The 17,785-nt window shown below is 42.2% G+C and overlaps 1 protein-coding gene across 5 annotated transcripts in view; it reads left to right on the plus strand.

Moving 5' to 3' along the window:
• The window catches only part of LOC116938719 (V-type proton ATPase 116 kDa subunit a 1-like), a 276,745-nt gene that overhangs the window by 98,965 nt on the left and 159,995 nt on the right, over window positions 1–17,785 (plus strand). For all 5 annotated transcript variants that reach the window (XM_076056558.1, XM_032946244.2, XM_032946245.2 and 2 more), the window contains 3 exons: window positions 1,165–1,247; window positions 1,555–1,648; window positions 7,188–7,400. In XM_076056558.1, coding sequence (XP_075912673.1) covers window positions 1,165–1,247; window positions 1,555–1,648; window positions 7,188–7,400 — 390 coding nt within the window. The remainder of the gene's footprint in view (window positions 1–1,164; window positions 1,248–1,554; window positions 1,649–7,187; window positions 7,401–17,785) is intronic.

The following is a 17,785-nucleotide window of genomic DNA, read 5'->3' on the forward strand; positions in this document are numbered from 1 at the left end:
ATAGCTAAAATAGCATGCAATGTAACTAGTATTGGCCATACAACCCAATGTAAAAATTAAATATCCACAAAAAAAAGATCTACTCAATTGGGATTACACAAAGCAAGATCATCCACTACTGTGAACATTGGTCGTGATGTATAGAATATTCTAGAGAATCAGTGAGGCTTTCCTCGTTAAGTAAGCTTAATGATAATAAATCTAAATGTTTAAAATTGTATTTTCATCGATTAATTGTAATATGCCCAATGTTAGCATTATGCAAGGGCATAACAGTATTGCTTCTCAGCAAAACACTGTTTTTGCAACGTGCCCCTGTGATCCTAAAGTCCTCTAGAGTGGCTTGCAGGTACGCATTAATATACAGTATAAGCATTTCTGATACCGATATTTAATTTTGTAAACCATTATTTCATAAACATTTGTGGAGTGTAGGAGAGTAGTGGCAAATGTATAATTAATATCCTTAGACAATGATACTTACCAAGCCACATTATTCACAAGAATACATACCAGGAAATGGCCCATCAATGTCATTGTTATACAGCATCACAAATCTTCCAGTGATTTAACTGTAGTGTGCATGGCAGTTGGGGGAGTTATCCATTGCTGGATGGGGACTTCATCAGTGATTCCTTCGAGGGTTTTAGAAGCTAATGGCGCATGCAGGCATCTGTAATGCTCTACACAATGTTGAGTTACACATTTTTTCCTTCGCATGTTTGTTTGTATCAGACCTGCTGTGATGGATGCATAAAGCGAGACTAAAGTTAGCATGAATGCTTGCAGAAACATTGGTGATAAAGGTTTATTTTAATGAAACACATTTTATTTTGGCTAATTGTCGTATTTCCCCCCCCCCCCCACTCACCCCATTCATAACTTGGCGCTTCAAGTTGTGTTGCATTGTACTAAACGTTTGTCATAACTTTGCCCCATGTGAGCGTATGATGCTATTGTGACATGCCTACGTCATCTGGAAATGCTCAATGATATTTGCCATGTGTACCGTGCTCAACTGTGGTATGCTCATTGGCCGATTGTGGTGGTACGGAGCCTCGAGCCCTGTTGTTGGCTGGGTGGAAATATCGGGGGCTTTTTAACTTTACAATGGTACATGGCCTGACGTGTTTCTGTTGCTGATACGGACACTGTGTGGTGCAGGGGGACGAAATGCAGAAATCTGTCTTCATCCTCTTTTACCAAGGGGAGCAGCTGAAAGGTCGTGCCATCAAAATCTGTGAAGGGTGAGCTGGTTTTCGTGACTACTTTGTTCAGATAATTTGCATGATAAGCGTCTTAAGTGTCATGGCAATCTTTAAATGCTTGCATTAAACGATGGGTCAGTGTCAATTCTTATCTTGTAAAAAATGTCTGCATTGGAAAATTTTCGTTATTGCATTAACATCTCTAGAACGGTTGTTATCATAAGGGATCATTCATCCAACATCACCACAAAATATCAATTACACCGACACTAACCAATCATGAAATACCATGATATATTAATATAATATATCATGGTATTTCATATCTCCTACGACCCACGACTAGGTTCCGCGCGACCCTGTACCCGTGCCCGGGGTCTCTCGAGGAGCGCAGTCAGATGGTGGCTGGAGTTGGCACGCGCCTCGACGACCTCAATTCCGTGAGTGCTGCACAGGGAGCAGGGGGCACAGAAGAGCAGAGGACACAGGCCGTAAATGGGCATACTCCATGTTTCACCGATTCCTTTTACTTTTTAAGTGAACACAGCATCATGTACCACGCAGCACTCTTTTACAATGCCCTAAACGTTATGAATATGTATCATTGTGTTCTGAAAATGTTATTTTTACACGATTATTCCAGAATGTCTGGAAGGTGGCTCTGTGGATTGAGAATATATCATGCGAGTATAATGTTGTGAGAATCAACACAGTACATTTTCTGTCCCACACAGCTGTACCCAACAACAGCCAATGTAGACCAGTGCTCGTGGAGGGCATTAGCTGCTCAATTTAGCAGTGCTTATCGAGTATATACTTGTGGGCAGCCCATCCTATGGACAGGGTGACATCGCACTCACATGACTATTGTCAGACATCCACCACTCATAAACTCACCTGACCCTTACCACTCACCAGTTCATACAATATGGTGGGAAACCTGTTAAGATTGAAAAAATACCTAACCATCCTCCTCCACTGCCACCACCACACACCCTCCCTAATGGCACACGCCTGTTGTTGTATGTTTTTAAAATGGAGCTGCATATATTATTCCATGTGCCGAAATATTGTTTAATATGGGCCGATAAGCCGCATTTTTGGGGTGATTTTTAAAAATATTTCATTATTTTGGCCTCGTTCATATAAATTACATATCATGAGCTTCCAAATGACACCTTATTAACTGCAATTGGTGGAACAGTCTAGAAGGAGTTCTCCAGACAATGATATGTCCATACAAATATAGATATCAGCAGTGTATTATATAGGTCATGTGTTTCACATCTCCCTTTGTTTAAAACAACAGCCACATTCATTACATTTGGCCAAAGTATTATAATAATTATTCAGATATTCCTCATACCTCTGTCTTGACTAAAAAAAATGCAAAGGATCTGGTATAGGGGCCACCTGCCATCCACGTGTTGGTGTATAAATGAGCAAATGAACATGAGCAAAATTATATCTAAATTCTGCCCTGTTTTAAATTATACTGCTATACTTAGCTTTATATCCTGGCTGAAAATACACCGCTTACATTCATCACACAGTTCGGTAAACTGGGGAGCTTATTGTTATTCTGTATGAGCATATTTCCCTTCTGTTTTGGCCTCTGCATTAAATGATATACCACGAGCCAGATCATTAAAACTGACCCCTTGGTACCATTTGGGTGAGCAAATTCCCTTATACATTTTTGAAAGCTCAGACCCTGTACTTTATGGAACTTAGGAAAATGTCGGTTTGTGGTGAAATCTGTGTTACCATGGCAACTGCCTCCTGCTTTTTAGAGGTATATCAAACAACATTTAATTAAAGGTTTGACGGGTTATAAATTATATGTACGGTATATGATAAAAAAACACAGGTACATATACGTTTAATAACACTTGCTATGAATATGGCCTCTGCAGTCCAATCTTATTGGCTACAGCCAAGCGTAAAGTTAAATATATACAAATATATGTTTACACATTGCTTATAGGTATGGTGAAGGCTGCTGGAGAAGCCTCTGTAGTTGAGCTGTCCCATCAGCCATCCATCCATTTTTTAAGATACCCCAGCTGTTCAATATGTACCTGAACAACTCTTGAGGTGTGAAAATGGGAATTTGTTCTATCAACCTTCTGGATGAATAACATTGATATGGCTGAGGTAATTATTGGGCTTATTCAAGCATCCAGAAAAGGTCACTGACATCTTCATCTTGTGACGATAAGAGTCATAATACCCTGATGACATATGTAATACACACAAATGATGTGGTTGGAAATGGAACATCCTGGGTTGTATGATCATCTCCAAAATGAAGGATTCTCTGCGCAGATGGGGTCAATACATACCAATGACTAACTATTATCATAACACATACATATTGCACACTTACATCACATCTCCGATTAGCACGGTTGGCTATGTACGGTGTGAAATAAATTGCACATATATATCTATAGTCTTAATAAATACTGAAATATTCAATTGAATGTTTTTGGTATACTTCAGAAACAAATGAGTCAATTGCCGTGGCAACACAATTTTTACTGCCAAGCAACATTTTTCGCAAATCTACCAGACATTTCCAGAACGTAGAGGTTCTGAGCTTTCAGAAAATGTATGGGCTAATTTTCCCACCCAAATGGTGGGTTTGGGGGTCTGGCTCATGGTTTCGAGTATGCAATGATATTCAGTATTCTAAAAAGTGCTAATCATGTACAGTGAGGGAAAAAAAGTATTTGATCCCCTGCTGATTTTGTACGTTTGCCCACTGACAAAGAAATGATCAGTCTATAATTTTAATGGTAGGTTTATTTGAACAGTGAGAGACAATAACAATAACAAAATCCAGAAAAACGCATGTCAAAAATGTTGTAAATTGATTTGCAATTTAATAAGGGAAATACGTATTTGACCCCCTCTCAATCAGAAAGATTTCTGGCTCCCAGGTGTCTTTTATACAGGTAACGAGCTGAGATTAGGAGCACACTCTTAAAGGGAGTGCTCCTAATAAAAGACACCTGTCCACAGAATCAATCAATCAGATTCCAAACTCTCCACCATGGCCAAGACCAAAGAGCTCTCCAAGGATGTCAGGGACAAGATTGTAGACCTACACAAGGCTGGAATGGGCTACAGGACCATTCCCAAGCAGCTTGGTGAGAAGGTTGGTGCGATTATTCGCAAATGGAAGAAACACAAAAGAACTGTCAATCTCCCTCGGCCTGGGGCTCCATGCAAGATCTCACCTCGTGGAATCGCAATGATCATGAGAACGGTGAGGAATCAGCCCAGAACTACACGGGAGAATCTTGTCAATGATCTCAAGGCAGCTGGGACCATAGTCACCAAGAAAACAATTGGTAACACACTACGCCGTGAAGGACTTAAATCCTGCAGCGCCCGCAAGGTCCCCCTGCTCAAGGAAGGACATATACATGCCCGTCTGAAGTTTGCCAATCAGCATCTGAATGATTCAGAGGACAACTGGGTGAAAGTGTTGTGGTCAGATGAGACCAAAATGGAGCTCTTTGGCATCAACTCAATTCACCGTGTTTGGAGGAGGAGGAATGCTGCCTATGACCCCAAGAACACCACCCCCACCGTCAAACATGGAGGTGGAAACATTATGCTTTGGGGGTGTTTTTCTGTTGGACAACTTCACCGCATCAAAGGGACGATGGACGGGGCCATGTACCGTCAAATCTTGGGTGAGAACCTCCTTCCCTCAGCCAGGGCATTGAAAATGGGTCGTGGATGGGTATTCCAGCATGACAATGACCCAAAACACACGACCAAGGCAACAAAGGAGTGGCTCAAGAAGAGGCACATTAAGGTCCTGGAGTGGCCTAGCCAGTCTCCAGACCTTAATCCCATAGAAAATCTGTGGAGGGAGCTGAAGGTTCGAGTTGCCAAACATCAGCCTCGAAACCTTAATGACTTGGAGATCTGCAAAGAGGAGTGGGACAAAATCTCTCCTGAGATATGTGCAAACCTGGTGGCCAACTACAAGAAACGTCTGACCTCTGTGATTGCCAACAAGAGTTTTGCCACCAAGTACTGTCATGTTTTGCAGAGGGGTCAAATACTTATTTCCCTCATTAAAATGCAAATCAATTCATAACATTTTTGACATGCGTTTTTCTGGATTTTTTGTTGTTATTCTGTCTCTCACTGTTCAAATAAACCTACCATTAAAATGTTAGACTGATCATTTCTTTGTCAGTCGGCAAACGTACAAAATCAGCAGGGGATCAAATACTTTTTTCCCTCACTGTACATGTGTATTGAATTCCATGCTATATACATAATATCTTGATACTGGTGAAAGGGTCCCATAGATATGTCCATGTTTATTTGCGAAAAAAGATATACACTCTACGTGTTACTTTATTTACATTGTGGTTGTGATGTATAGAATATTTTTCCCTCTGTTATTCAATGGATAGATTTGCTCCCATGTCAGACTAGTCTCAAGCATATCACGAACCATTTTTTTGGATTAAAAATTTACATTTGGCTTACTTATCTAATCTTTCACATTCTAATAAACCATACATAAAGTGGATGGTTAATGCTTATTTTATACTTGAATGCTTATAACAAGCTTTTCTCACGATAAAATAGCTTAATTATCAAGACAACCAATTATAGTACCAAATTCCAAAATCTATTTTAAAGTGGCATCCAAAGGAGGGCTTACCGGCTTAATTACTGCTATCTGGCCATCAATCCATCGTCTTGCCTTTATCTAGACGATTTACCTTAAGTTATAATGTTAACCACGATGAGAGTTCCAAGATTTTCAAGATTTATCGGATAATATTTTTGTTTATTTTTTGACTGAGCATAGTTGTTTTAAACTTTTCAGAAAATAGTTTCAGAAAATTTTTAAAAAGCTAAAACCACAGATGTTTTGGCTTTTTATATATTTTTTTTGCGAATGACATTTATTGTCCCCGATGTTATAGTAATTGCAGATTATTCAAGATTGTCACAACAAAATTCTTGACATTTATTATGTCATTATCATTCAGCCCTTCTTCCTGTTTCTTTAATAATTTACATCACATGCCAGATATTTCCTTGCAGCATCCCATGTGGTTTTGCTTTTGAATGATATCGCATTTGTATGGAACGCAGGGCTTATTTTGTAATTGTAATGTAAATTACATCAATGATTTCAGCATACGACATCAATTAGTTTCCTCACATTATCCAAAATAAAGCAGGTTTTTCTAAGTTTAAAATGTATTAATGTATGCAATTGTGGACTATAAAAAAATCTAACTTTATTTCATTGAAAACACAATGTAACCATTTAAAGAACTATAACAGTCGTTATATAATTCTAGATTTGAAGCTTTCGTGACTGCAAGGCTTCATGCTCTTTGGTTTTTTCGGTAAAGTCACGTAGGTAAAATAAAATAAATGAAAATAACTTATAATCGTTAGCACACCTTATAGTGTCATTACAACTGTCCGGGCAAAAAGGGCAGCCCGAACAAAACAAGATCACGATCGATACTTTTTAGTTATAAGACAGTGGTAACATGAACTGTGGTGAGATTGTTTTCAACCTGTGATTGTACACCACTCTCAGCGAAGTCCATGCTTTTATTAAGAATCTTTTGGATACTCGCTTACATATTCACTCAGCTTGTCTCGTCCCAGTGCACATTTTAGCAAGGCCGTCTGTAGTGGTTGTCAACTCTGAGGTACACAAACCGGGACATATCATGCGAAGAATAAATTATCGCCATGTCAGAAAAGAGGAGATATACACATGTAAATACATCGTCTTCATTGGTATATTACTGTTATTTATTATTACAATTGCGAAAATGAAAAAAGCCAGGACTTTTAACGTACCGGGAAGACTTACAGATGTCCAAGGACAGCCATCTCAAAAAAAGGATAATCCTGAGAAAACCGGAACACCTGGTAACCCTAGCTCCCTGGACTGCTGCGTGTGCTGCTCAGGTCATGGGCGAGACGGAGGGCCACAGGCGGCGCGTGCTGGAGGCAACCGCCGGCAGCCTTCCCTCGTGGCTCGTGCGAGTTCACAAGATGAAGGCCATTTACCACACACTCAACCTGTGCAACATGGATGTCACCCAGAAGTGCCTCATCGCTGAGATCTGGTGCCCCATCTCTGACGTGGATAAAGTCCGCCTGGCCCTCAGCCGAGCAACGGTAAATACGAGTGCTCTCCGATGGGGTCTGTAATTCGAAAAGATGCAAGGAAACTTGCATGTATTTGAGTAATCGGCAGTCTCACGCATCGACACACACAACTCATTGTGTTTACAAATTCACCGAGGATGCAGCAGCTGGAATGGGCATGCCTAGTATGCAGTTGGCTGAGCTATTTTCACAACAAACGTCTGCTTCTATGAACACTCAATTAGGGGTTGTGTGCTGTTAATCATTGCCCTTGCAGTGTTGTTTCATGTTATGCATGTACTTATGTTTTATTATTACTATACATACGATGTCTACAAAAAAGGCTGCAAGCCATCCTGTGGCATAAGTGTGCTCTGCAGACAATTACAATGCACAGAGATATGTGTCTGTGCATTGTAATTATGTGTCTGCGTGTGCAAAATGCCATGCTCTACCGCAGACCATAAGAAAATACTTACATTTAAACACAAATGGGAATCTGGTATGGTATGACATGTGAAATTACATATTGAAAGTATACAATCAAAAATGATGAGTGAATATTTGTTCTTGTTAGCATGGATTTTGTGTCCTTTTCTGTGTTATTGTTCCTGTGACACCAAGGGCTTGATTCATGTAGCTATGTTATTCTGGCTGTCATTCTACCAGTTATTGGAGGAATAAATGCCAATTCAGCATACCATTGGAAACATTTGCATTTGGCAATTCCTGTTCCATCCGATTCTACGTAATAATGGAACCAACCATTCCACTTCTACTCATGAGACAATTGCACAATGGCCCAACATCTACAAGGTTTATCGGCAAAGCCAACAATTGTGGAAATCCATAATAGTTTTTTTTGGGTTAGACCGTGTAAATAAATGTGTCGTTAAACCCACCACCACCCGACGCAGCCAATTAATAAGGTTTGTCACGTAAACAGAACATGCCAATTTGTTTCTAATACAGCACACCGGTGTGTTGGAGAGCAAAGTCACAACATTTACAATTTGAGTACGATGTTTTGCCAGTAATTACAACGAGCTTAATTAATTGCGTAAAATGTTTTTGTCCATGCAAAATTGCAGTTAATCACGATTTGGAGGCCTGGTTTGTGCAGGGGCCTCCATTCCGCAAGTTTATTTTTCCATTCATACAGAAACTATAGAGCAGGTTTTTGATGATCATATTCACATGAAGATGACAGTGATGATGAAGACAAATATGATCATGATAAAATAATGTTGCAGATAATGATTGAGATAATAATAATAATAATAATGACGATAGTAAAAATAAGAATAGGTTTGATCCTTTTTTAAAATAAAACAGGTGTTAAGATGTTCAAACACCAAAATAAATACCTTTAGCCAGGCATCAAGTCTGTATTAACCACACATACTTGTGGAAAACACTTTTAAACAAACATGCTATGACAATATATATGCATTGTCCGTGAAACTGATTGGCCTACACAAGAGACAGCCTTATTTATGGCCTTGTCTCACCAGTGTTAGAACAGAAAATGCCAAAAGGCAAACAGTACAAAGACAATGCAAGTATCATAACACTTATAGCTTGGGCCAAGCAGTTATATTGATGATAGTGATGTAAATGATAAATAGATGCTTCTGCAGATGATGATAATCTTGTCATGACATTTGTTGCTTTTGCTGATATTGCTTCTGTTGCTAATGATAACAATGGTGAAGATGAAGATGACAGTGGAGGTAGTATTCCCAAGAAAGCCACACTGAATCTTAATTTTTTTTTTTTAAGATTCAGCTCTCCATTGTTGCACTGTCGTTTACTGGCCATCATGCAGGCAAATGGGTTTGAAGTCTCCTACATCTCCACGTTAGCCATCAACCCAGGCATCCATAATTATGGATTGTAGGCGTTATGTGCACCACACCCATCATGCGATGAAGGCTGTGGCAAGCTCAGAGAGACACAAAGCAAGTTTTGAAACCACTAGCCACTGCCGTGCGTCCTGTCCAGTTATCAGATATTTGGTGCATGGTCCATGGGGCAGTGTCCTTAGAAACCGATGCTGAAGTTTTTTGCCAGGATGTTCGCCGGCAGATTGTAATGACGACTTCAACGCGCTTGTCTTGAGATGGTTCCTTTAGTAAGGAGCCACGTGCTCACACTCGGACAGGCGGAGACCGCGCTGCAACAGCCCCAAGTCTCCCGCGCATCTCCCTTATATACGGTCCGAGGCCACGCCTCCATTCCCGAACCTTCTCACTGGGTCTAGACCTCTCGCTCTACCAGCAGACTCCGCTGTCCTCTTCCGTCACCTGACCACACTCCTATTCTCGATAATTTCCATAGCAACCAGTCCCTTCATACTGTAGGCTGACTCGCCTGCCATTACCTTCCGTGGCCACTAGTAAATTTGCACTGCAGGCTGACGTGACTGTCATTACACAATTAATGCAGTCTTCCTTCTTCAAAAGAGGGACCACATTGATTAAAGGGGCACTAACAAGGCATCCTTCAAATCCTGAAGAACCCATCCTGCGATCCAGGCAGAAGTAATGGTGGTGTGTAAAATGTCCTGCACACAATCTCCACCCACACTCAGCAGTTCGCTTGTTAGATCATCTCTGCCGGGCGCTTTGCCTGATCTTAGCCTTTGGGTCGTTTGCCACACCTTTTCGGCAGATCGCACATCAGCCAGCTTACTCACAGCGCCAGTTTACCTCCTCCAATTTTTGTTGTCCATCAGAAACAAAAAACACTCACATACTCATGAACACATTTACATACAAAGACGTGCATGAATGCACACGTAAATATATCCACATGTATATAAAGTAAAATAAATCACGACGTTTCGATCGCAACACAAGCGGTCATCCTCAGACGGAAAAAAATATAATCCAGCAGTGGAACTGCTGAACCAGCGAGAGAACAGCTACAACAAGGTTGTTATATATGTGGCGATGGGCAAGCAAGCAGGGTCTGAGCTGGAAAGGAATTCCATCCACGGACGTAAGCACGTCAGTTTTGTGAATGGGGGAGATTCGGGAGAGAGATTAGGGAGGGGGATTAGCATGAATGAGCTTCCATCGCCGCATAAGAGTATCATTCCCGCATATGCGCACAACAGCAGTGTTAATGAGAGATTAGCACCATGAGAGTGCAATCCAAAGGACGTGAACATGAGAGTGCAATCCACAAGGCATGTGAGCATGAGAGGTGCAATCCAAAGGACATGTGAGCATGAGAGTGTAATTCAAAGGGCATGTGAGCATGAGAGTGCAATCCAAAGGACATGTGAGCATGAGAGGGCAATCCAAAGGACATTTGAGAGATCTAAGAGAGAGGCATAGAGAGAGTCAGAAATAACAGCTGACATAGGCAGGTAGGATGCAAACATCACAGTCAGTTAAGACTTTACCTGGAATTCCTTTCCAGCTCAGACCCCGCCTGTTTGCCCATCACCACATATATAACAACCTTGTTGTAACAGTTCTCTCGCTGGTTCAGCAGTTCCACTGCTGGATTATATTTTTTCCGCCTGAGGACGACCACTTGTGTTGCGATCGAAACGTCGTGATTTATTTTATTTTCTACCTACGTGACTTTACCAAAAGAACCAAAGAGTATGGATTCCTGCAGTCACGAAAGCTTCAAATCAAGAATGTATATAAAGACAAAGATCCCCGTATAGACTTAACACACTGTTCAGGCACGTGCTGTTAGTGAGAACCTTCGAAGGCCAGCACGGCACACGAGGGGTGGGTGGTCAGCACCACGCCCGACCGCCTTTGTCTCGCTAGTGGCAATGTTTACACACCCCACCAGGGACTAGTTTGAGGCTGAGTCGACCTAGGGGAGGCCCAGGACCGGTTCAGATATTCGTCACTGGTGTTGGCCGTGAGCAGTAATTGAATTCTGGTCACTGGGTTCGTAGTGCAGAGCACTAACCGCGACACGACTGCTCATTCACACGTGTGCAGTGAGTCGTTCAGAGACACTATTTAGGAGGCAACAACGTTTATTTTACATTTACGCAACACGGTTACTCACGGGACTAAATACACCCATCTCTCACTCATGTGACACACGGGACCATAATACACCTATTCCTCTCGCATACGGGATAGCTGTAACCGGGTCAGAGCAGCCAACGTGCTTGTCTGACCCACAATGTCGAAGACGGAGACGTAGCACTTGAGTTCCTCTTCACCTGCAGACAGCCCCGATACGTGATCGGAGCTCCACCCCCGGCCGCGACAGTTCCAGGCGACACCGCACCTGTTCCCTCTCTGGCTCCGCCCTTAACCACGCCCCCTTCGGGAACTCTCCAGACGTTTCTCAGCTACTCTTCCCGTGTCCCCGCGTTCACTCTTGGCCCACGTTCCTCACCCCGGACCATCACGTGCTTAACCCGGTGCCGGGGTGACTCGTCCTCACATGCCCTCCCCTACCGCCAGTCGCCCCCACCACCACACTCCCCCAGTGACCGACTCTGTGGCGATTACCTACGGCCCTGGCGGAGGCTGTTATCCCCTATTGTGTCGGTGGGAATCATCTGGCTTCCTTCTGCAAGCACCCAGTACCCATGCCCCTAGTGGCCCGCTGAATGGTACTGCACGGTGTGTTAGCCTCTGCGCCCATTTCTACGACACTTGGCTCTTCGTGCCGTAGTGATCTATTTAACATCACTACACATGCATAAGCACAAACATACGATTCCCTGTGTAGCCTTATTGGCTATTTGCAGAAGTCGCTGGGAGGCGGTGGTGGCAGTGGCAGGTGAGAAGGGAGGCAGCACTGTGTTATGGACCCAGTGACATGACCTCAATTCCTGGCCATGGTTAATGCCAGTCATTGTCGAATAATGTCTGAACTTCTCCTGGATACCCCTTCCAACAACCTGCACCGATCAGCATGGTGGAGTATGGTCAAATTAGCCCTATGACTGACACAGCGTGAGGAGGCCTTCACACAGCAGTGGATGGAAAAGGGCTCTTGATTTATTGTTTTTTATTACCAAAAGAGTAAGCAGCATTTTGTTGTCTGTCCTTAAACAAGCAATTTAGGCGTTGCTACAATTCAGATGGGCTGTCTTAGCAGCCTTTATCACTTTCTTTGTTCATTTGTTTTCATCTTTAACAATACAAATCGTGATATAATATCCCTTTTTCAATCCATTGCCAGTGATCTTCCAGTGTGCACGTGGGGGTTAATCAGCGGTACGGTTTGTGCTCTGTGGCGGTTAACGTTTGATTACCGGCCACAGCACACATCAGTGGCACCTGTTCGGTCTCCTCAGGGATGAATCAGCCTTAAGTGGGTGTACTTTAGAAGTAAGGGTTGGTTCATCCCCATGCGTATTGGGGTTGCCGTGGGGTTGGTGAATTGGGGATTGCTGGATGATTCGTTGCAGCAGTAGCGTTATCGCTATCGTTATCATCATGATTCGTTATCTTTATGTATCATTACCATCATTTTAATCATCAAAATCATCTTCACGTATTATCAACATTCGAACCATTATAGTTTTCATCATTATAATGATGAATGTTTCATGACTATTGTCATCTTAATCCATTACCATCATACCTGTCATTCTCGTCTTCTTCATTATCAACAACATTGCTAAGCCATCTATGGCTTAATACTAACAAAAGGAGATCTCAGTGGAGGGAAGAGAAACATGCACATTAGCAAATGTGCGTGTTTGTGCATGACACAGTCCAGAGCCTGCTTCGTCAGCTCAGTCAGTTGGTGTTGTGATGATCCTGACGTAAGCACACACAGCTCTGATTATCCTTGGAACTTTCCCAGCAACGAATTGGCTATGGAATATGTTGTGGAATGTGGCTCCACCCATTCTACACAATGTGAATTAGGTGTAATACATTTTACGGAAATTCTAGATGCTCAAATGTGGGGAAACAAACTTCACATGAATCAGGCCCAAATTCTTTATATGGGTTAAAAACAATTAAATTAAGCAAGCATGAGAAAAATCACTATTGTATATTGATCATAATTAGAGATGTGATGGTGCATTAATTCATTGATTGATATTAATTCTTAAGCTTATGATAGATGCATCAAACCGCATACATAAGAATAATAATTTCTTAATTTGAATATGTTGTATGTAATGGGTTCTCATAACTCGATCCACTGCTGGATGAAGGCCTCCCCAAGATTATTATCTCTCACAGTCCTGTGATTTGAATTATACTGCATCTAGCAGTATGTGAATTATACTGCATCTAGCAGTATGTTAATTATACTGCATCTAACAGTATCATTCACATACTACGAGCAGATTTTCATCATTCCATCTCCATGGTAAATGTTCTCTCAGGCTCATTCCCTCCCTTCGCTGCCACTCCATCATTAGACTCAACCACTGATTACCATTAATTCTAGTGACGTCTACTGCCCAACCCATTTATTTTACTGTCAATATGATGTCTCTAATGTGTATATTCTCTGATACATTTACACTACAGCTTATTATGATTAGTGGGATGCCATTTATTAGATTAAAACCTAAAGATTAATTATATCACAAGCAGATGAAAGGGTACAAATAAGCTGAAATTCTGATTTGCCTGCGAATGGCATTTAATAATTTATGGGGATCTTTTTTACAAGAGAAAATTTAATAACAAACTTAGCCTTGACTTTAAACTCCGCGTTGCCCTTAAGGTAATTCTAACTAAAGTATAGCCATTCTTCAGACACGGGTGATAATTTACAAAATAACCTTTCTCTACGATGTACCGATATATATTTATTAAACCTAATCTTAACAGTGACCTTCGTACTAACCTTTGCTCCAACCACGACTTCACAGGCAAACGAAATAATCCTAATGCCAACATTTTGCTAATGTTTTTAATGCATAAGCACAACGCTAAAGATTGTGAATGTCAACATATGAATAAACTATAATGCAACTATTATGGAGCTGTACATACTATAATACTGCAATTAAAAGGGAGTGGACAAGTACATATGTTTATGCTGAAACCTTTTTCAACAGTCCAAGGCACTTGAAATTAATATTGGCAAAGTGCAATTTTACTGTAACCATTAAAGGGGAAATGAAGAAGATAAATTGTTTTCTCACTTTTAGTAAACACAGAAAACAACCACAATTGGCCACAGTGTGGACTGTACACTATGTGAAGCTGCTCACTGTGTGACAATTCCATGTTTGGTTCCAAAGAGGCAATTTTGGCAAAAGATGGGATATTAAAACATCAGCACAATACACACACAACTATTTGTTCTATATCATTATTTCTTCAGTAGTCGGATGGCTCCACAGTCTGTGATGTCCCAGTGTGCATGTAAAGAGACATTTATATTAATGAAACTAATTGTGTAGCAGCTTCATAGTACATTAATATTCTAGAGTAGTACAAAATTAAAATGTATAAAATACTGTGCTGTATCTAAAGATCTCTCTATATAAGTATTTAACTCATTTATCATTTCATGAATGCAACGCAAACTTATATCATTGCCACAGTGTATTTTTATGTTCCACCCTTACCATGGTCAGTGCAGATGACAGCTACGTGGTCACTGAGAAATGTTTATTTATTTCAATGGAGGACAAACTGACTTGGCCTTTCAAATTTATAAAGACAACATGCTTAAGTATGATGGAATTGCTTTGGATGCCCAATCTGGAACTATCCAGTACTCGACAAAAGGAAATGTGATCAGAGTGGTAGGATGCCACACATAGGCTGTAATGTGTAAGTACCCACTGGGGAATCACCAAACATAGCCATGCATCAGTGTTTGCTTTTTTCCAAAGGCATTGCTTTAGAATTGCATACTGTATTCATACTTTTAGATTTTAACCTTCTCAAGAGTTCAGCTCTGTGATTTTGCGACTGGCCATGGGCTGTGAGCCCTTTCACTTGCATGTCTGCTGTATCGTTCCTTAGACACCCAGTTGCCCCACACACATGACCATAATGCCAGGCAATACGGCCCCCGAGGACTCACTGTAGCTGTTCCTGGAGGGGAATGGTTCTCCTGTGATCACACAGCACAAAGAGCTGGTATCAATCGCGGTGACATGACAGTGTCAAGAAGTACATTACAAATTTAATTTCATTGGCTTCTATCCATCTGTGAGGCCTAAAGCGGACACATGTGTAGTGACTGTGAATGCCACTGTGTGGTGCCGGGCTTACGAAGATAATGTGTTGTCATTATGTGCAGCCTGGTTACTGGGCGTAGTACCAGCCCTAGTGGGCCTTGGGTGAGCGCTGGTCAGCGCGGAGGCACCACGTACAATGTGCGGTGCAGGCTCCCGGTGAGGGAGCGAGAGGGAGTGTCAGCCAGCCAGGGTTACGTTGGGGCATGATACGCTTGTTGACCTGCCAACACGTGACCGGATGATATTAGAGGGGGGCCACCGGTGGACGAGGGCCGCTGGGCGGTCACGTGGTATAAAGGAGCTCTTGGGAGCCTTTGGGAAAGAGCTCGAGAGATCTAGAAGGTGGGCGGGGCGAGGGGCGGAGCCAACCCCAGCCCAGGCCGATATAACGGGGGCCCCGTGAGGGGCTTGGGATTTTTCGGGTCATTGGTGACTAAGATCCACGTCGGGTTGAAGAAGCCTCTAGCCACGCGGTCCGGGACCCAGCTTTTGGTTGGGACCGGGATAGTGAACCGTGTCTAGTTCTGCCATAGCGTGGTTAACATGAGCATTCAACACCCAAGTGTAGGTTACGTTATGTTGCGTGTTGAGTTGGTGAAATCTGCGACTCAGATGGACTCACTACACATGTACAGTGACGGAAAAAAGTATTTGATCCCCTGCTGAATTTGTACGTTTGCCCACTGACAAAGAAATGATCAGTCTACAATTTTAATGGTAGGTTTATTTTAACAGTGAGAGACAGAATAACAACAACAAAATCCGGAAAAACGCATGTCAAAAATCTTGTAAATTGATTTGCATTTTAATGAGGGAAATAAGTATTTGACCCCCTCTGAATCAGAAAGATTTCTGGCTCCCAAGTGTCTTTTATGCAGGTAACGTGCTGAGATTAGGAGCACACTCTTAAAGGGAGTGCTCCTAATCTCAGCTTGTTACCTGTATAAAAGACACCTGTCCACAGAAGCAATTAATCAATCAGATTCCAAACTCTCCATCATGGCCAAGACCAAAGAGCTCTCCAAGGATGTCAGGGACAAGATTGTAGACCTCCACAAGGCTGGAATGGGCTAAAAGACCATTGCCAAGCAGCTTGGTGAGAAGGCGACAACAGTTGGTGCGATTATTCGCAAATAGAAGAAACACAAAATAACTGTCAATCTCCCTCGGCCTGGGGCTCCATGCAAGATCTCACCTCGTGGAGTTGCAATGATCATGAGAACGGTGAGGAATCAGCCCAGAACTACAGGGGAGGATCTTGTCAATGATCTCAGGGCAGCTGGGAGCATAGTCACCGAAAACAATTGGTAACACACTACGCCGTGAAGGACTGAAATCCTGCACCGCCTGCAAGGTCCCCCTGCTCAAGAAAGCACATATACATGCCCGTCTGAAGTTTGCCAATGAACATCTGAATGATTCAGAGGACAACTGGGTGAAAGTGTTGTGGTCAGATGATACCAAAATGGAGCTCTTTGGCATCAACTCAACTCGCTGTGTTTGGAGGAGGAGGAGGAATGCTGCCTATGACCCCAAGAACACCATCCCCACCGTCAAACATGGAGATGGAAACATTATGCTTTGGGGGTGTTTTTCTGCTAAGGGGACAGGACAACTTCACCGCATCAAAGGGACGATGGACAGGGCCATGTACCGTCAAATCTTGGGTGAGAACCTCCTTCCCTCAGCCAGGGCATTGAAAATGGGTCGTGGATGGGTATCCCAGCATGACAATAACCCAAAACACACGGCCAAGGCAACAAAGGAGTGGCTCAAGAAGAAGCACATTAAGGTCCTGGAGTGGCCTAGCCAGTCTCTAGATCTTAATCCCATAGAAAATCTGTGGAGGGAGCTGAAGGTTCGAGTTGCCAAACGTCAGCCTCGAAACCTTAATGACTTGGAGAAGATCTGTATAGAGGAGTGGGACACAATCCCTCCTGAGATGTGTGCAAACCTGGTGGCCAACTACAAGAAACGTCTGACCTCTGTGATTGCCAACAAGGGTTTTGCCACCAAGTACTAAGTCATGTTTTGCAGAGGGGTCAAATACTTATTTCCCTCATTAAAATGCAATCAATTTTTAACATTTTTGAAATGCTTTTTTCCGGATTTTCTTGTTGTTATTCTGCCTCTCACTGTTCAAATAAACCTACCATTAAAATTATAGGCTGATCATTTCTTTGTCAGTGGGCAAACGTACAAAATTAGCAGGGGATCAAATACTTTTTTTCCCTCACTGTAATAGCCAATG

This window comes from Petromyzon marinus, chromosome 4 (assembly GCF_048934315.1).
Source record: "Petromyzon marinus isolate PM22_M1 ecotype Great Lakes invasive population chromosome 4, UKy_Petmar_22M1.pri1.0, whole genome shotgun sequence".
In the NCBI taxonomy this organism is placed as follows: Eukaryota; Metazoa; Chordata; class Hyperoartia; order Petromyzontiformes; family Petromyzontidae; genus Petromyzon; species Petromyzon marinus.